This window comes from Geotrypetes seraphini, chromosome 8 (assembly GCF_902459505.1).
Source record: "Geotrypetes seraphini chromosome 8, aGeoSer1.1, whole genome shotgun sequence".
Taxonomy (NCBI): Eukaryota; Metazoa; Chordata; class Amphibia; order Gymnophiona; family Dermophiidae; genus Geotrypetes; species Geotrypetes seraphini.
In genome coordinates this window covers 163,500,037-163,520,667 of record NC_047091.1, presented here as the reverse complement: position 1 = coordinate 163,520,667, position 20,631 = coordinate 163,500,037, and the positions used below count along the sequence as shown (strand labels likewise).

The 20,631-nt window shown below is 41.5% G+C and overlaps 1 protein-coding gene across 2 annotated transcripts in view; it reads right to left on the bottom strand.

Moving 5' to 3' along the window:
• Nucleotides 1–20,631, bottom strand: part of WSCD2 (WSC domain containing 2) — a 353,658-nt gene that overhangs the window by 49,667 nt on the left and 283,360 nt on the right. For both annotated transcript variants that reach the window (XM_033957413.1, XM_033957412.1), the window contains exon 7: nucleotides 15,662–15,826. In XM_033957413.1, coding sequence (XP_033813304.1) covers nucleotides 15,662–15,826 — 165 coding nt within the window. The remainder of the gene's footprint in view (nucleotides 1–15,661; nucleotides 15,827–20,631) is intronic.

Below are 20,631 nucleotides of genomic sequence, written 5' to 3'. Positions count from 1 at the left end.
ATCTAAACCTTAGGTTTGTATACCGCATCATCTCTACATTCGTAAAGCTCGACACGGTTAACAAGAGTTAGGGTAGAAAGGTAGGTGATTGATGCGTGGAATGGGTTCCTGAGGGAGGTGGTGGAGAAGAAAACCGGTGACCAAGTTCAAACATGCATGGGATGGACACAGAGAACCTCTAAACAGAAAATAATGGGTATACACTGAAGGAACTAAGGCCAGTGCTGGCCAGGCTTGCACGGCCTGTGTCCCGTATATGGCCATTCAGCTGAGAACAGGCTGGGGAGGGTTTCGATGGCTGGGATGGTTAAGATGGCTGGAGTCAGCTCTGACGGAGACTCTACTCGATAGAACCTAATCACACTACCGGGCAGGGCCTGGGTTTCTAGCCCAGAAATATCTAAGAAAAAGGATCATTTAAACTAAATTAATTTATGGAGCATGTATGGTTGGACAGACTGGATGGACCACTCGGGTCTTTATCTGCCATCATTTACTATGTTACTGTCCTTAGGTTCCAACCACTAGAGTTGACGTCGAAGCTCACTCCAGCCTATGTGTATCCCAAAAGGGACATGGCCATGGGAGGGTCATGGGCACTTCAGGACAGCATTATGAAAGAGAACAGAACGGCAGAAGGGATGGAAAACAACGGGTTCTGGTTGTGTTGATTGGTGAAAGGCACCACAACCCCAAAAGAGGCCATTACATGCTACCAGGACCCATTGTTCTTACATTTCTTCTGCTGTTGTGTTCTCTTTCATAATGCAGTCCTGATACGCCCATTCCCCTCACATGGTCATGTCCCTTTTGGTTAAAAAAATAAAAAGTCACTTCCTGTTATGGAAACTTTGGATCATTAGATCTTATTTTAGTTTTAATGCATTCAGGCTTTTGGTTCAATCTTTAGTCTTAAGCGCTTTAGACTAATTGCAATTTGATTCATTTAGTTTCATGCAAAAAGAACATCAAAAGGATGCAGATTATCCAAAATATAGCCGTTACACTGATATTTAATCTGAAGAAATTTGATCATATATCGGATTATTATTGGCGTTTGCATTGGCTGCAGACTGAAGGAAGAATGGCTTGATTCCTACCTACATCATTGCTCCTGAAAACTATGGGCTTTTTCTATCAAACTGCGCTAGTAGTTTTTAGCACAGAGAGCCGCGCTGAATGGCCTGCGCTGCTCCCGACGCTCACAGGAACTCTATAAGCGTCGGGAGCAGCGCGGGCCATTCAGCGTGGCTCACCGCGCTAAAAACTGCTAGCGCAGTTTGATAGAAGCCCTTTGTGTATGTATCCTTGAAACCCGTTCTGGGCTCCTGGGGAAGACAGGCTATAAAAATGAATAAATAAATAAATCATTGATCACTTTAAGTTTGTTGATAGAATGCACTTTGCATTTCCTTCAGTAAAAGTCTGCCTATATAAAAGAGTCTTTAATAGAATTCTGGCATATCAGGCGGCTTTATGGGATAAGAATTTTGGCATTCTGATTCTAAGATCTGATTGTTAGGTTTTTATCGATTTCCTGAAAATTACATAAGTATTCGAGTAATTTCTTAATTGCTGAATTGTAATTCACTGTGAATGCGCAGTAGTTTAGAACTGTAAACCGCACAGAACTGCAAGGTAGTCGCAGTATACAAATGAATTGCTATGTAATGTTACACGCTATGGGAATGAGGCACCCTTGTCTTATAAAATAGTGCACAGTCAGATGCATGCATACATTTTAATGAGTGGCAATTAACATTACTAATTGGTTGTTAACACTCAATTACTGATGGTTAAGAGCTCGTTAACCAATTCATTTGGGTGCCATCAGCCCAAGTCTATAAAAAAGTGCTAAAAATTGTGCACACAGATTTGGGCGCACATGATTTAATTGAATAATGAGCCAATTAGCACTGATAATTGGGATTTTAACAAGAAATTATTGATGCTAATTGAAATCAATTAAAATTTACACACGAGTTTTTAGGTGCGGAATCTTTATGTAAATTTTATGTGCAATTCCAAGAAGAGGCACGGTCAGGAAAGGGTCATAGACAGATCAGATGCGCTCCTGCAATTTACGTACACAGTTGCAGAATAAGGGGGATCCGGGCCTAATTTAGGCAAAAGGATTTGCATTTCATTTGGTGTAATTCCCAGCTAATACTGCTGCGGCTGGCGATAAAAAAGCCTAACGCGGCTTCATAAAAGGGGGCTTTTGAGTGCCATTTATAGAATAGTGCTGAGTGATAACAGGGTACAGCTAAAGGTTTACCTTACAGGACATTAAGCGAACAGGGTATGGATGTTTAGGTTAGGTAGGGAACACTTATAGGTCATGGACCTGGGGGGGCCGCCGCGGGAGCGGACTGCTGGGCACGATGGACTCCTGGTCTGACCCGGCAGAGGCAATTCTTATGTTCTTATGATATTTTATGGCGCCGATTTTGAAGTTCATTCAAAATCTTCACAAGTATTTTTTTTAATAAATAAAAATAAACAAACCAAAACAGAAGACCCTCAAAACTACTTTATATAAAATTATTTAAAAGTGCATAGACCAACAATCTTAGTGCTTAATAATAGTAACAAGTGTAGGTTGTGGAGGGACCATCATAGCACTTTCAAAGGTCACTCGCACCGCCAAATTAATCCAATGATTTAAATACACCTGTTGTCATTAGACACAAAGTGCACTTATCTTATTTTATCTTATCTTCGTGATGGCGGTGTCTTTCCTCGACTTCCTACTTCTGCACCTTCACCATTCGGGTTGATCTTAAAATGGTGAAGGTGCAGAAGTAGGAAGTTGAGAAAAGACACCACCAAGAAAACCTTAGTATAAACAGGCAGCACCTATGTCCAATTTAGATAGCTATATGCAACACGTGCCCACAATCTGCCCTTAACCACACCCAGTGGCATACCTAGCATATGTAAATAGCCGCCGGTAACCCAGATGTGATGAAAAACCAATGTATGATAGAGTAAACACTTTCAACACTGAATGTGAAGATGCCCAAAAATGTAAGACAGGAACAGCATAGACCTATGCTGTTCCTGTCTTACATTTTTGGGCATCTTCACATTCAGTGTTGAAAGTGTTTACTCTATCATACCTAGCATATGTGACACCCGGGGCCCATCATTTTTTGACACCCCCCAATCTGTATGAAAAACATGATTTTTAGTAACAATCCATACATCGCACAAGAGTGTACCTAGGAAAAGGCAGCATCTTACATACTGCAGTGAGCAGTACAACATCAATACACCCATTGTAAAACTAAACAAGCCAGACTAGTACAGATCAATCCTGCACAGTCAATCCTAACAGAAAACCGTGTCTTTCGAACACACAGAAAACACCTTCGCCTAGTATGGAATATGTAATCACAAACTAACCTCTCCCCCTTTTACAAAAGTGTAGTGTGGTTTTTAGCCACAGTGGTAACAGCTCAGACACTCATAGAATTCTGAACGTTGGAACTGTTACCACCATGGCCAACACTAAAAAATGCTCTACGGTTTTGTAAAAGGGGCGATAAAATAGAAATACGTACACAAAGGTTAAATTGAAACACCAAGAAGCTGGACTCTGCATACAATGCAACGCCACAGAAACAGCAATGAATCTCCCCTAAAGCAAAAACATAAATAAATATAAAAATATTTTCTATCTTGTCTTCTCTGGCTTCTGCTTTCCTCATCTTCTTGTCACTCTCTTCATTTCATCCACTGTCTACCCTCTCCCTGCCCCTTCTATATGGCATCTTTTCTCCTTCTATGCCACTTTCAGAAACTGTATGCTTCCCACTTCCATCTCTCCCTTCACTCCCATTGGTCTGGCATCCATCTTCTTCCCTTCCCTCCTCCAATGGTCTGGCATCTTTCGCCTCTCCTCCCCTTCCCCTTCCTATACCCCCATGGTCTGGCATTTCACTCTCTCCCTTCCCCCCTTCCACCAGCATCTGCCCCCTTTCTTTCCTTCCAACCCAATTCCATTCATTATCTTTTCCCCTTATGTCTCCCTCCCCTTTCCATGAACACCAATTCCACCAGCATCTGCCCCATTTCTTTCCCTCCAACCCAATTCCATCCAATATCCTTTCCCCTTATGTCTCTTTCCCCTTTCCCTGCACACCAATTCCACCAGCATCTGCCCCCTTTCTTTCCCTCCAACCCAATTCCATCCAGTATCCTTTCCCCTTGTCTCTCTCCCCTTTCCCTGCACACCAATTCCACTAGCATCTGCCCCCTTTCTTTCCCTGCAACCCAATTCTATCCAGTATCCTTTTCCCTTATGTCTCCCTCCTCTTTGCCTGCATACCAATTCCATCAGCATCTGCCCCCTTTCTCTCCCTCCACCACCCTTCTATGCTCCTTTCTCTCTCCCTCCAAACCAGCAAGGTCTCGCGATGACTGCGGCTGCCGGTCCACCCCCCTCTGACGTCACTTACGTCTTATGGAGCAGAGGCAGCAGACGCAGTCATCACGGGACCTTCAGCGCGGCTGCCAACTCTGCTCCGGAATAAGTACGGCAGCTGCGCTGAGGTGCAGGTCCCGTAGTAGAGCAGAGCGAGAGGTTCTGGACCCGGCTGGCTGTGGCCCCCCCCCCTAGGGTGTTCATCCAGGGCAGTCCGCCCCTTCCCCGCCCTTGGTATGCCACTGACCACACCTACTTTCTGGTAGGCGATTTGGACTAAGCACCTAGATGAAAGTGGTAGGCGCCTACCATCCAATTAATTTTAATTTAAGCCATTTATTGAGCCAATTAAGTTAGTTATTGGTGCCTATTAAGCTAATTAAATTAGGTGCCTAGATCAGCTAGATACGCTGATCTAGGCACCTATCTTTAGGCATTTTTTATAGAATCTAAGCCACACTGCAAAATATGGCTAAACAAAACATACAAAACAAAACATAGAACATCAGAATGCCTCTAGCATTCCATGAGAGATATGATAATGGCCTACAAAATCCTGAATGGAATGAAACAGATAAACATGAATTGTTCAGTCTTTCAAAAAGTACAATGACTAAGGGATATGCCATGAATTTACATAGTTTTTGACGTTTTTGACACTCGTCTTTGTGATATTTTTTATTACCATCAGCTATGAACGATTTTGCATCTTCACGTTTTTTACGTTGGCTGTTATTTGAATCAGTATGACGGCGTTCTTTTTGCCACTGAGAATTGGTGGAGGAGTTAGCCTTTTGGAAATGTCTTCTAACATTTTTTGGTGAGTACCTTCTTTTTTTCTTTTAAGATATTTTTATTGAACAGTGGAGAAGAGAACATACATAAGATGCAAAACAATCACAAAATGGGTAGACAAAAAAGTACATATTGGGCAAATGAAAGCAAGAAGTAACCTGACAGACGTAAGACAGAGTAGGAATGATGCACTACTCTCCAGCCAGGATTTTGTTGCAATATTTATAAGTATGAAATTTTTAAGAAAACGTGTGATGAGTTCTAATAAATTAAATCTTTTACATTTATGTTTTCAGAGACCATACCACCCTGTAAGGTTTTGAATGCAAATATATTTGGTTCCCTGACACAAGATCGAAACGGGCCACATTGGAACCCCTGACTATGATAAGTGGCATAAGAATAGTTTTGACTGCTTTTAGCAGCGAAGAAAGTTATTTTCACATCATTGAATTATATGCAATGGCTGGGTGGTGAGGCGATATTCTTGAGATTTGCCCCTTGTTTTTGCCGTCGCGTCTCTGTGAATATATTTTTGCACTTTAAAAATGACCATAAAATGTGTATAAGAGAGTTGAATATATTAAGGGAGTGATTCTTTGTAATTTTCCGATATACCCTCTTTAATCACTCCAATAGATAAGAGTACCAAGCTTTTGGTTTCCCCATTTATCTGTTATGAATTTACTCGTAGTAACATACTTAAATAGGAGAAGGCTTTTTCACCTAAGTTCTGGAGCTCACTGGCAGAGGATATGGTAAAAACAGTTAATGTATCTGAGTTTAATAAATTTTGGACAGATTCCTGAAGGTAAAAACCATAAACCATTATTGAGGTATACCTAGAGAAAGTCACTGCTCATCTCGAAAGGGTCCAGAGAAGAGCGACAAAAATGGTTAAGGGACTGGAGAAGTTGCCGTACAATGAGAGGCTAGAGAAACTGGGCCTCTTTTCCCTTGAAAAGAGGAGACTGAGAGGGGACATGAACGAAACATTGAAGATATTGAAGGGAATTTACTTAGAAGAGAAAGAGAGGTTGTTCACCCTCTCCAAGGTGAAGAGAACGAGAGGCACTCTAAAGTTAAAAAGGGGATAGATTCCATACATACGTAGGGAAGTTCTTCTTCACCCAGAGAGTGGTAGATATCTGGAATGCTCTTCCAGAGGCTGTTATAGGGGAAAGCACCCTCCAGGGATTTAAGAAAGGGTTCGATAAGTTCCTGCTGAACAAGAACGTACGCAGGTAGGGCTATACTCAAATGGGGCACTGGTCTTTGACCAAGGGCCGCCATGTGAGCAGACGGCTGGGCACGATGAACCACTGGTCTGACCCAGCAGTGGCAATTCTTATGTTCTTACATAGGATGGAATCTTACTACATTTGGGATGATGCCAGATACAATGACTTGAACTGGCCTCTACTACAAACAGGAACTGGGCAAGATGGACCTTTGGTCTGACCCATAAGAACATAAGAATAGTCTTACCGGGTCAGACCAATGGTCCATCTAGCCCAGTAGCCCGTCTTCAAGGTGGCCAATCAAGGTCACTAGTACTGTGCAAAAACCCAAACAGTAGCAACATTTCAGAACCCCAAAGAGTATCAAGATTCCATGCTACCAATCCAGGGCTTCCCCCATGTCTGCCTCAATACCAACTATGGACTTTTTCTCCAAGAAATTGTCCAAACCTTTCTTAAAACCAGCTACGTTAACTCAGCATGGCAATTCTTATTATCTTATTCTTTAACAAAACCAGGCGTCTGATTACATTGGCCTGACTTCTGCATCCAGACCTTTCTCCTTTACCTTACCATGCTGGGAAAACAAAAAAAAGGGAAAAGATGAAGGGAGTAAGAGAAGGAATCCCCTGGATTTTAAACATCTGATAGAGAATCATTGAGCAAGGCAGCATTATAAGCACGATATGCACTGGAATACCATTAACCTTCCCAGCTTTCTGTCCTCTGGTGTCTGCTAAATTGTTGATTATGTTCATTTATTAGAGCAATTTATTTAACCTTCAGATTTCTGCTGAGTTGAACTATGAGTTAATGGGCTGAAACATTTTGTTCTGCTTCCTAAAATGTCAAAACCATATTCTTTGTCCTGGACTTGTCTGAGTGGGCCCATCACAAATCCAAGCAAATATTCGATTAGCCATCATGTAACTATATTGTACTGGGTAAGTAAGGATAGCAAATTAAACATCTTGAATTACTAAATATTATTTATTGCTTTTACAGATTGCTTCAGTGTAAATCACACAGAAAAAGTGGTATATCGAGTCCTCTCCCCTTTAAGTATTTTCCCTATTGCAAAGCCTTTAGTGCTTAATACACTAATCCCTAGGCCATAGACTATACAGTACTAAACTATGTTTTTACTTGTCTTTCTCCTGTATTTTTCCTTTGTATTGCTTTACTATATCGAATTGTATTTCACAATCCCTTCTTACCTTATGTTCCCAAAATGATGTTTTAGTCTTTAACCCAATGTTATTATTTAAAGTATGTATTGTATTGTTTTTGTTCTTTTTTTATATATATATATAATGAATGTATTTTAAACTGTTCATCGCTTTGAAATTATGATTAAGCTCATAGAATTCCTATGAGTGTCTGGGTTTTTACCGCCACAGCCGGTTTCATAAAAGGGCCCAAGTTAGCCAAAGCTCCACATCATACTGAAAAAAACTATTGCTTTCCCCTTCAAGCTTAGCTTGATCTTTGCTTTTCCAAAGCACAGGAACAGTAACATAAAAACATAGAAAAAAGCAGCAGAAAAGGGCTATAGCCCACCAAGTCTGCCCATTCCAAGTATCCCCTCCCCTGAATTTACTCCCTTATAGATCCCACGTGAGTATCCCATTTTCTCTTAAAATCCGTCACGCTGCTGGCCTTTATCACCTGGAGTGGGAGTCTGTTCCAATGATCCACCACTCTTTCGGTGAAGAAGTACTTCCTGGAGTCTCCATGAAACTTCCCTCCCCTGATTTTCAGCGGATGCCCTCTGGTGGTCGAGGGTCCCACGAGCCTGAAGATATCATCTTCTGACTCGATGCGTCCCGTGATGTACTTATATGTTTCAATCATATCTCCCCGTTCTCTTCTTTCCTCAAGTGAGTACAGCCGCAATTTTTTTAATACTGAGATGTCTTTTAATACTGAGGTGTCTTTTAAATGGAGAGGCTAAGGTAAACTTTTCCCTAGAGAATGACATGGGGACAAATTTTCATTTTCCTGTCCCGTTCCCGCAAGTTCTTTTCCTTTCCCTGCCCCATTCCTGCAAGCTCCATCCTCATCTGCACAAGCCTCAGACACTGTAAAATCATAAGTGTTCGAGGCTTTTGCAGTTAAGGCAGAGCTTACAGGAATGGGGCAGGAACAAGGACAGCAACAAAACTCACGTGGACGGGACGGGGAAATTGAGCTCCTTCGGAGATGGGGACAAATTTGTCCTTGTGTCACTCTTTACTTTTCCCTCAACGGGATCATTATTCCTTTCTCTCATCAAGGGATGGGACTTGATATACCACTTTTTTCTGTGTGATTGCAATCAAAATACCGTATTTGCCGGCGTATAAGACGACTGGGCGTATAAGACGACCCCCCAACTTTTACAGTTAAAATATAGTTTGTTATATACTCGCCATATAAGACTACCCCTTCTTTGTTTTTACATAGGTGCTTATTTTGCAGTGATTCCCCTGAACTGCAGTGAGACTCAATGGTCATACTCAGGCTCCTCAACAACTGCATTCGGCCAAGAAACTGTTTAAAATTCTGTTAGTGTCTGCCCTTCTGTTACTCAACCTTTGTTGCTGTTGTCCCGTCAAAATCCCTTGTAAAAAGAGATATTTTTGGTCAAATATTTACTCAAAATAATTTCTCTGGATGTCACCCAGAAAAAAGATAAATATAAACAGAACCTTTTGGCCCAAGGGAAAAACATGCTTGTGCAATAAGGCAAACAAAGACTGAACTTAACTTGCCCATTCCTGAGGACATACCGTATTTGCCGGCGTATAAGACGACTTTTCAGTACCTTAAAATCCTCCCCAAAGTCGGGGGTCGTCTTATACGCCGGGTACTGTTTACATGCCCTTACTTTACATGCCCTAACATCTCCTTCCTTACCTCCTTACGGTGCTTACGGTACTAGTAAACCTGCCGGGACATCAGCGGGGCCATGGCGGGACATCAGTGTGACAAGGGTGCCATCTCCTTCATCCTGCGCAGCGGGAAGCAGCGGCGCTCTGGCCCCACCCCTTTTCTCTTTACTACGTCTCTCGCACATGCGGCCGTGTGTGGAGTCTAGCCCTTAAGGAAGTTGCGGGGGCGAACAGGAGGCTTTTGAAGGCTTTTAAAGGGAAACTGTCATGCCAGCAAACTTGCTAGGGACTTGCCCGGCACTTGCTCTCTCCCTCTATGTGTTATCTTCCTTCTATCATTGACAGTTTCAGTTTGGTTAACAGTTTAGAAAACAAATAGCATGGCAGCTCCCATGGGTTTATTGTTCTATTCAGCTTTAGTGAATTAATTAAAATTGTTGAAATAAATTCTGATGTTCTTTTAAGTTTTATTTGTTGTGCAGAAGGTGTGCGGAAGAAGGGGTAGTCTTATATGGCGAGTATATAACAAACTCTATATTTTAACTGTAAAAGTTGGGGGGTCGTCTTATACGCCCAGTCGTCTTATACGCTGGCAAATACGGTATTTATGTCAATCACCATCATTATGCAGAGCTCTGAAACCCATCTTGGTATTTTAGAAACCCCTCTTCCTTGGAAGCAAAAATCATCTCTCTTCAGAAATGCTAAGAAGCAAAATAGTGGTGTAAAATATTTTGAGACTGGAAAAAGACCATCATTTTTTGGGCAAGGCTACATCAGGAAACGGGACAGATCCCACACTATTTGAAGAAGGTATAAGGCAGTGTCTCTCAAACTGTGTGCCACAGCATAGTAGTGCCCTGAGGAGATTCCGGGTGTGCCACGAGAGATTCCAGAATTTTGCTTTATTTTTTAAAATTCCCTTCATAGGTATGCATTAGAATGGATGACATGTACGTCGCGTACGCAAAAGCCTGTCAATATTAGGAGCGTCGGTGTGCGTAAGAATACAACTGCCCAAACAAGCATCATTGTTTGACGTGATTGATCCTTGAAAACTAACGGAGAGTAATTTTAGTTTTATTTTTTTTTTTTGCAGTAGTTCTTCTAACTTGAGCAATCAAGGTTTTGTTACTGTGAACATAAGAATTGCCGCTGCTGGGTCAGACCAGTGGTTCATCCTGCCCAGCAGTCCGTTCATGCGGCGGTCCCCAGGTCAAAGACCAGTGCTCTAAATGAGTCCAGCCTCACCTGCGTTCATCCCAGTTTAGCAGGAACTTGTCCAGCTTAGTCTTGAAACCCTGGAGGGTGTTTTCCCCTACAACAGACTCCGGAAGAGCGTTCCAGCTCTCCACCACTCACTGGGTGAAGAAGAACTTCCTTACGTTTGTACGGAATCTATCCCCTTTCAACTTTAGAGTGTCCTCTCGTTCTCCCTACCTTGGAGAGTGTGAACAGTCTGTCTTTATCTACTAAGTCTATTCCCTTTAGTATTTTGAATATTTCGATCATGTCTCCTCTCAGTCTCCTCTTTTCAAGAGAGAACAGGCCCAGTTTCTCTAATCTCTCACTGTATGGAGTAGGTTTCGCAAAAGGTTTCACTTTCATTTTTACTACTTGCCTCTACCCCCCACACCCTCACACTTAGCTCCTTGTGCAGCTATATAAACTTAGCACTTAAGAGGTAAGGGACTGGTTCTGTGTACACTTCTCCCTCGTCATTCGTGGGGAATACAGGCAGTGCCGGACCGCGAATGCCGAAAACCCGCGATTATCCGGCTCTGACCCACCCCCACCTCCCTGCCGCCTTCCCGGCCTTACCTAGTGGTCTAGAGGGCTTTCGGGGCAGGAGCGTCTTCCTACGCTCCTGCCCTGTGCAGATCGCCATCAGGAAATGGCTGTAGGGAGTTCCCGACGTAGTCTCAAGAGACTACGGGAACTCCCAGCAGCCATTTCCTCATGGCACGGGCAGGAGCGTAGGAAGATCGCTCCTGCCCCGAAAGCCCTCTAGACCCCAGGTAAGGCCGGGAAGGCGGCAGGGAGGAAAAAAAGATGGATTTTTTTTTACATGAAGACTGTTTTTTAAATTTTCCCCCTCCCCAGAAAAAATTGCGATTAAATGAAACCACGAGTGCAGGAACCGCGAATGGGGAGGGGGAAGTGTACATCGATTTGCAAAGGGATAATGGGACTAAGTTCTTTCTCTCAACTCTGTATATTTTATAACATTTTTGCTGTGAATAAGCATATTATCTCTGTAGACATAAACTCACAGTTTAGAGAAATGCAAAACCAAGCATCTGTAATAATATTTTCTAGATCGAAAAATAGCCTGTGACATTATGAATGGATTAATGGAAATTTATTTATCAAAAAATTTAAACATTGCATGAACATACAGCCTCATATGACATAATTAAAAATTACACCTTATTTCATGTTCAATAAATTTTGGACTATAATGTTTTTTAAATAGAAAATTATCTTTAGACAGATTTTTCTTCAAAAAAACATTTTATTTGTACAAATCTAATTTAAATTAAAAAAATTCCAATGTAAATATATATATATATATATATATATATATACATACACACAGTATACTTCTCCCTCCGTATCCACGGTTTCCGTATCTGTGGATTCGCTTATTCGTGATTTTTCGGAAGCTGAATCCGCCCCCCCAAAATTACATTATCATTAAAGTTCTTTTTCCTTTTACTGTACCAATCAAAAAGTGTATTGTTTGCCATTCACTCTGAAAATTGCTGCTACCATGTTTTCTTCCACAAATTCGCTATGTTCATGCTTCCCAGTGTGCACTGAGAAAAACGCTGCTTCCCAGCATCCATAGAGAGAAAGGCTTCTTCTCAGCATGCCTGCCCAGAAATCGCTGCTTGCCTGCCCTCAAATCACTCTAGAAAAGTTATTTGCGGTTCCAATAATAAAAATGGAAGGCTTAAGGATTCTCAATTTTCCAATAGCTAAGTTTATGTCTCCACAGGAACTTTTTAAGAACTTTATGTTAACTGTTCTGAATATTCCGGAAGCTAGTCTCCCCCCCCCATACAGAAAATTTACTATTTAAAACAAATGCAAAAGGAAAAAGCTGTGGTAGCTGAAAATATAAAAATGGATGTTTCTGCTATTTTGCAGTCTTCTGATATTGAAATTAGGGGACGGGCGACTTTGTTGGTTTCTCTTGTGTTCTTACAAAATAAAGAAATGTTGTTGAAATTATACTTTTAATTTAAAACAGATCACCTATTTAGGCTATAGGGTATATATATTTCCAGACGTCTCAAAGTGGACACAATCCAGGAGGAAAGAATTTTTAAGATTTCGTCCAAAAGTGATTGCTCTGGGGGCAGTGTTTCAGTTGAGATTTCCATGTAAATGTTTTGTCTCATATCAAGGGAGTAATTATATTTTCTTTGAACCTGCCCAATTAGGTTTTTTCCTAGAGGGTAAAGGAGTCTCGACACAGCCAGAATGAAACAGGTTATAATGCGGTATTTAATTAATGGGTAGGTTAACATCTTATGACTGCTTTATTTCTTTTTTTTTTTTTCTTTTGTATATGAATTTCCCCTTTTCCCGAGGGGTTTACTCATTTTGCCTCTTACCCTCAGATTGTGGACTGTGTTAGATAAATATTTCATTGTTTAATTTCTGGTGCTTAGTTTGAATAACTAAGTGAGTTTATACTTTTGTATTTCTTTTATCATCTATGTATATTGGATGTATTGAAATGATAAACAATAAAATTTAAAAAAAAAGGAAGGCTTTTTCTAAAAACTGCAACTAACATTAAAAAAGTTATTCGTGATTTTTCCATATTTGCGCCTATGGTCCGCCCGCATCCCCCACGAATACGGAGGGAGAAGTGTATATGTCATCGATTTTTATCCACCTTGATTTCTTTATCCTTTCTTATCTCTGACCTAGGATTCATGCTGCACGTGGCTGGCCCACAAGCCTTCCCTCTGATGTCAATTCTGAAGTTGGAAAAAAGGTTCTGGGTCAGCTACGCAGAGTGCGAGTCGCTGCCTGCGTCCCTGCACGGAGTGCTGCTGGGGGAGGAGGGAGCCAGTCCAGCTCCAACGAATTAACAGGGCGGCTTCGGGGTTGGGGGGTGGTACAGCGGGCGGGCAGTCAGGCAGGGATCCCCAGATTAACAATGGAAAAACAGTTTGTTCAACCTAACTCAGACAATTGCATATGAACAGGAGAGATGCAGGGAGAGTCTGCAATAACTGGACCCATAAGAAATACGAGACAATAATGAAATTATGAAGATTATCAGCCCCTGATGAAACTTGCCAGTGAAACAGCTGGGTAGCCGTCAGGCTATAAGCTAAGTGCTCTTCTTAATAATTTAATTACAGCACCACATTGATTGAATAGGGTCTTACCTGCATTAAAAGTAATTAAAACCAGACCGATTATGAACACGTCACCCCAGTAAGGACACAAATTTTTAAAAAAGTGGTGTCTTGGGTGTTTGAGGTTTGGCAATAAAAATTTAATCTGCATGAGTTTGTTCTTATGCAATTGTCAAGCAGGGATCCCCAACAGCGGCTTCAGCAGGGTGTGGATAGGGAGGGATTCCCGACGACGGCAGTGGCAGCCAGGCCGCGTTCCCCCAACAAGTGGCCCGCTTACCCCCAAGGGTATGCGTACCGCATGTTCAGAAACACTGCCACAGAGCATTGCTTCTCAACCCCGTCTTCGGGACACAACAAGCCAGTAGGGCTTTTAGAATAGCCACAATGAACATGCATGAATTAGTTTTGCATATACTGTCTCCTCGATATGCAGCTGCGATGTTCGATGATGTGCTTGCACACCATCCTTTTCATTTTTCCAAGACAGAGGTTACATGGACACATAATAATGTATACTGCATAATCTGAATTGCTAAGATACACTTCCACTGATTACATATTCCATTTTCCAACCAGAATTTCTACCACACTACCAGCTGCATTAGTCAGTTCCTGACAAACCCACAGTTATAGAATTATAACAACGTTGGAAAGTTAATCATTAGGCAGAAATGCCTCAAGTAGACTGATTGTCACCACTGGGATAAGGACCTAGGAAGTAACTGGGTATATTATTCTGATCACCGCATGAATGACAGCCGTACAATATTGACAGATCATTATTATATTCTTTCCAATGTTTTCTGCTTTTCTTTTAGCTATTCATGAAATGTCAAAAATGACATGCCAAAAGGACATTTTGAGATGGAAAAAAAACCCCACTACGGCATCCAGCAACATTATTCTGTCATATCTGGCTCACAGGAATAGATTGCCTGCTTCACCTCATACATTCGGCTAAACCAGTTAGTGAGAGTTCTTTCACAAGATGGGATTTAATGGCTTATTATTAAGCATTAGTGTATTGCAAACTGTGTGAGATTCCCAGTTTGCTGCTTGATGCCGGCGAGGAGGAGAAGCACCGGTTGACTGTCTACAGGACATGCCGCTCGTGGCGAGAGGCACATCCTGTAAGCAGCTGGTACCTCTTCTCCTCTCTGAATCTTTCCTCTTCCAACCCCCCAAAACTGGCTACTCAGGACCCCGTCTGCAGTGCCTCCGCATGTGATGATGTCACACATGCGCCTGATGTCATCACATCGATGTCCGCGCATTTCTGGATGCCCTCCAGCCACAGCCTTGAGATTAGTGCGCTGCGGCTCCTGAAAGTTTGCGAGACACTGGTGTAAAGTAACAAAGCACACGTGAAGCTACAACATATCTTCAGTGAACCAGAGGACAAGTTGTGAGAAATACGTCATATATTGTTATACCACAGAACTTTATTTAGATATTGTTGATACACATAAATTACATAGAAATAGACGGCAGATAAGGGCCACGGCCCATCTAGTCTGCCCACCCCAATGACCCTCCCCTACCTTTCTCTGTGAATAGATCCCACGTGTCTATCCCATGTGTCTATCCCATTTGAATTCTGTTGGGCTCCAGGTAGATAAACATTTAGATGAATGTTAATTGATGTTTAGACAAGGAACCTAGTACTGAATGGAAAGAAGGCATGTTTACCACCATATTATAGAAAAGGAAGGCAGTTGAAGACCATATGGCCTATCCAGTCTGCCATCAACTATCCCTTCTTTTCCCTTAGATATCCAACGTACTTGTCCCATGCTTTCTTGAATTCAAATACAGTTTTCATCTCCACCGACCTCCACCGGGAAGCCATTCCATGCATTTATCACTCTTTCTGTGAAAAAGTATTTTCTGAGGTTACTTTGAACATGACGACAAATTCATTTCTGAATGGACTCGTACCTTTATTGTAGAGAGACCCATCAAAATAATAGCTTCCCGTGTAGAAACCCGTAGCTAGTTCAATAAGATGGCGAGCCCAGGTATTTCCAGCCCCGGGAAAACTTGCCAGTCCAACAATCTGCCTCGAGTGAGTTGGCAAAAACCTTCTGTCCATACAGCGGTTATCTGGAATGAGAACAGAAGCAAGGAAGACCAAGGCAGGTAAAAGGAGACACATACAATATAGAATTTCCGACGATTGCACCATTTTCATAAATGATCTTAAACTAGAATTCTGAAAAGGAGTAAACACATGAACATTTTGGTCAGGGTTGAGCAAAAAGAAATGGGGAGGTTGAGGGGGGGGTCATCAGTGCCATTTTGGAAGAATATACCAGCAAGTGCAGCATACCACTAGAAACCAGGGATTTTGAGGGAAATTCTATAAAAGGCAACTAAAGATAGGTGCCACATAGACGTCTAAATAAATAGGTTTCTACGTCAGGCACCTAACTGGCTTCAATTATGTCAGAAGGGAGCCGAGGCTGGTGTGAGCAGCAAATGGAAGAGTGCCCAGGGCCATCCGACCCCCCCCCCCCCTCCTTACTATGCAACTGGGCACCATTAGGCATGATTCTATAAACGGTGCCTAGCAGATGATTGACAACCATGCTCAATGGCACCTAGGAGCTAGGCACCATTTCTAGAATCAGCGCCCGAGTGCCTATAGTACATCTGAGGCTTTTTTCTTCACAGGGGTTTAGTAATAATGGAGTGGCTGATCAGTATTCATTCATTATTTACTTATATTTCTCCATTCCTTATTGAAGTATTGTTAGTCATAAAAATTTTAAAGCGCATACTGATACTTCTTTGAATTTGTGTGGTTGTTAGGACCTATCATTCTGCTTTGACTGTCCCCCCCAGAAGCCACTGTTCTAGGTAACCACCTAGTTTGCCTGATAGTTAAAGCTAGCCCTAGGAAGATTTTCCATTGGCTAAGAGCGATCTGAAAGGACCCTGATTAACTGGACACAGTCGGAAGAGTTCACATGATACAGATCAAAGCAAGGGTGGAGAGGGGGAAAAAAACGATATCAATATAAGTCTAAAGGAATGAATCTGGGACCAAATTAATAATTTATTAGAGAACCCAGTGGCATTATCCTTTGATACTGTGATATTTGGTATGGATATGAGAGCAAAAAGTCAGATTTCTGCGAATAACAATAAATTATTACTAATAATGACAGGGGTTGCCATTCAACAAATCACATATAATTGGAAAGACTGGAGGAGATTAAATTATAACTTTTGGTGGAATTCTTTATGCCATATCTATAAAATGGAAAGATTTATTGCGTTACAAAAAGGATATTTTAAGAAATTTCAGGATGTGTGGAAACCATTAACAAAATATTGTCAGGATTAAGTAAAATTATTTCCCTTATGTTTATCAGTTTATGAGGTAGAGAGGGGGGTATTTTATTATTGCATATATCATACAATAATGGAGTATATGGTTGGGAGGGATGGGCGAGGGGTGGGGATAAGAATCTATGTAATATACCAATGATTGTTTATAAGTGATGTACTTATTGTTACTGTGAATGAAAATATTAACACTTAATGTAATTTGTGAAAATGAATAAAGAATTATAAAAAAAAAAAAAAAGAAATGTACAGCGGTAAGAATTATGTCATATTAATGTGCATTGTTAAGAGAACTTCAGCTTTTCCTGCCCAATTGCAAAGCTCACACATTTTCAACGCACGGATGAAATAACTTCTCTGCGGTTTCTTTCAAAGGCTGCTCAGCCCTTGTGCTTCTGCCGCCTTTCACCGTGCTACTCTTTGTGCTAATTAATGCCGGTACCCACCCCGTCTTCTTGGTAGCGTCTGAAGTGGATACAACATGTGGGGATTTCTGCTGCATTGCATTCTTTCAAGAACCCTTCTGCTCGGAGAGGGAAAAGTCCTCAAAGCTTTTTCCTCTCTAGAGTAATTGTGGGTTTAGTGTTCCTGGCAGCTGCCTACTTTGTTAATTACGGAAGTTTCCTTATTGTGCACCTATGGATGCCACCCTAGGCTACGTAACTCGCATGTATATGGAAGCAGTAACTCCACCAGATGCTGTAGACAGACATACGGTACTCATTGACAGCAACTTTTGTCAGGTTTTCAGTAAACTATGCTATACTACCAAGAACAATGGTCAGACCGCACTTGGAATACTGTGTCCAACACTGGTCTCCATACCTTAAGAAGGATATAACTCTGCTGGAGAAAGTGCAGAAGCGAGCCACGAAACTTGTCAAAGGAATGGAGCGTTTGAGCTACAAAGAACGACTCAGGAAGCTGGGATTGTTTACCCTCGAGAAGAGAAGACTGAGAGGGGATTTGATAGAGACTTTTAAAATATTGAAAGGATTTGATAAAATAGACCAAGAAGCAGCATTGCTAACATTTTCGGATGTGACACAGCCTGAAACTGAGTGGCAGCAGGTTTAGGACAAATGTCAGGAAGTTCTGTTTCATTCAGCGAGTGGTGGGCGCTTGGAATGCTCTTCCGGAGGAGGTTGTGGCGGAGACTACTGTACTGGGATTCAAGTGCAAGTTGGATGCACACCTTCTGGCATATCATATTGAGGGATATGGTAAAGTCGGGTCTCCAGAAAGGAGTACCTAAATGGGCCGCCGCGTGTGCGGAGCACCGGACTAGATGGACCTCGGTCTGATCCGGTGAAGGCGTTTCTTATGTTCTTATGTTAAGACAAATGAATTTACCTCTCACCTACAATCTTTGAATAAAGAAGTGGTTTTTGGTGGTGTTATTTTTCCTCAACTCCTCTCAGTGGCACTGCCACTATGTGTAGATTCCTGGATCAGGTCTTCCTCACCCTGAGTTGGTTAGAGGATACTATGTAAGCAGGGTTCATAGTCCGTAGTGGGAGAAGAGAGTCATAATCATCTTTAATTAAAAGATGATAACTGATGGCCATATTTAGAACCCACGATGCAGGATTCCAGGAGAGGCCCTGGTACATGCAGTATGGGGGGAAGGGGTGGACTGCCCCAGGTGCCTCTCTTCCTCTCTGTCCCCTCCTTACCTCTTTAAATGTTCGCCAGCACAAGCAACATCTTACACTCGCTGCTTGCGCCCAGGACGTGATGTCAGAAGGGAGCCGACGCCGGCACGAGCAGTGGATGGAAGATGCTGCTCGCACAAGAAAACATTTCAAAAGGTATGCGAGGGCGGGGAAGTGTGGGGGTGTACATGGCACAGTGATGCAGGCAGGGTACCACCACCCTTGGTGCCAACCTCCCTCGCTACACCACAGGTGGGAAGGTGAGACTATTAAAATAACTAGGGGGAAAAATCCTGGGCATTCATAAATGAAAGCTTATAGTGTTACACCTGTGTCCCATATACGGGCTTTGAAAGTAGCACTGGGAGTTGGGATGTAAGGCCAGTACTGGGCAGACTTATATGGCCTATATCCCAAAAATGGCAAAGAAAGATTACAATCAGATACACAAAATTCTTGGTTTAATCACATTGATAATAAAGCTGCATTACGATTAAAATTTAATTGCGATTAAAAGCATAATTAAAAGTATGTTTATTTTTTCCCAGTGCAGCTCCTTGACTCTGGACAAGTCAGTTAACCCTCCGTTGCCCAAAGTCACAAGGAATTGCACCAGGAAAAAAAATTAAATAAATAACATGTGATTAATCGTGATTACAAATTTTAATCAAAATGCAGCTCTAAAAAAGTAAAGAATAAAAAGGAATGAAAAGATAAGAAATACAAATAGAAAAATTACAACTTAATTCATGCAGAATAGTTATAAACAGCCTTACAGTTTTCACAACATATGTCAAAATTTTTTTTTAGTGTAATTCATAAATAATGTGACTGTTGGACAGAATGGATGGACTATTTAGGTCTTTATCTGCTGTCATCTACTATGATCTGATCTTGCCTACCAACTGACCTGAAAAAAAAAAAAAAAGATAAAAAACAAACAGATAAAAAATAAGAAAATATCATTCTGGAGATAGACTTTTTATAGAAAATTGCTATTCAGTTGAAGTAGGCGTTCATGTGGCACCTTGTCAAATGCCTTCTGAAAATCTAGATATACGATGTTGACCGGGTCACCCTTGTCTATCTGCCCATTTACTCCTTCGAAGAAGTGCAGTAAGTTTGTCAAGCAAGATCTTCCTTTGCTGAAGCCGTGCTGGCTGGTCCTCATGAGTTTATGTCCGTCAAGGTGATCAATGATGTGGTTCTTTATTAGCGCCTCTACCATCTTTCCCAGCACTAAAGTCAGACTCACTGGTCTGTAGTTTCTCGGAACTCCCTTTGAACTTTTCTTGAAGATCAGCATAACATTCGACACTTTCCAGTCTTCCAGAATCTTTCCTGATTTCATCGACAGATTGGCTATTAGTTGGAGCAGTTCAGCTATAACCCATTTCAGTTCCTTGATTACCCTCAGATGGATGCCATCCTGTCCCAGGGATTTATCGTTTTTAAGCCTATCAATCTGTCTGCATACCTCATCTAGACTGATCATCGTCCCTGTCAGTTTCCCGTCTTCATTTCCTGTGTATAGCCTGTTGGCTTCTGGTATATTGGATATATCCTCTTCGGTAAATACAGACACATAAAATGTGTTCAGTTTGTCGGCGATGGCTTTGTCCTCTTTTGATATATCGCTCCTGCATTTTACTGACCTAAGTGGCTTACAAAGTATCAAACTAAAATTAAATTAAGTACTTGAGAAAAACTACCCTATCTGTCCCCAAGGCTCACAATCTAGCTAAAGTACCTGATAAACTAAAAATATGTAATAGCAACATATAATACATATCCAAGATCAAAAATCAAAGAAATAGAAAATAGAAATAATGAAAGAAGATAAAAAATTAACAATAAAATAAAACAAATTTAAGAGATAGAAAAGTCTCTGAAGCGGCCTGA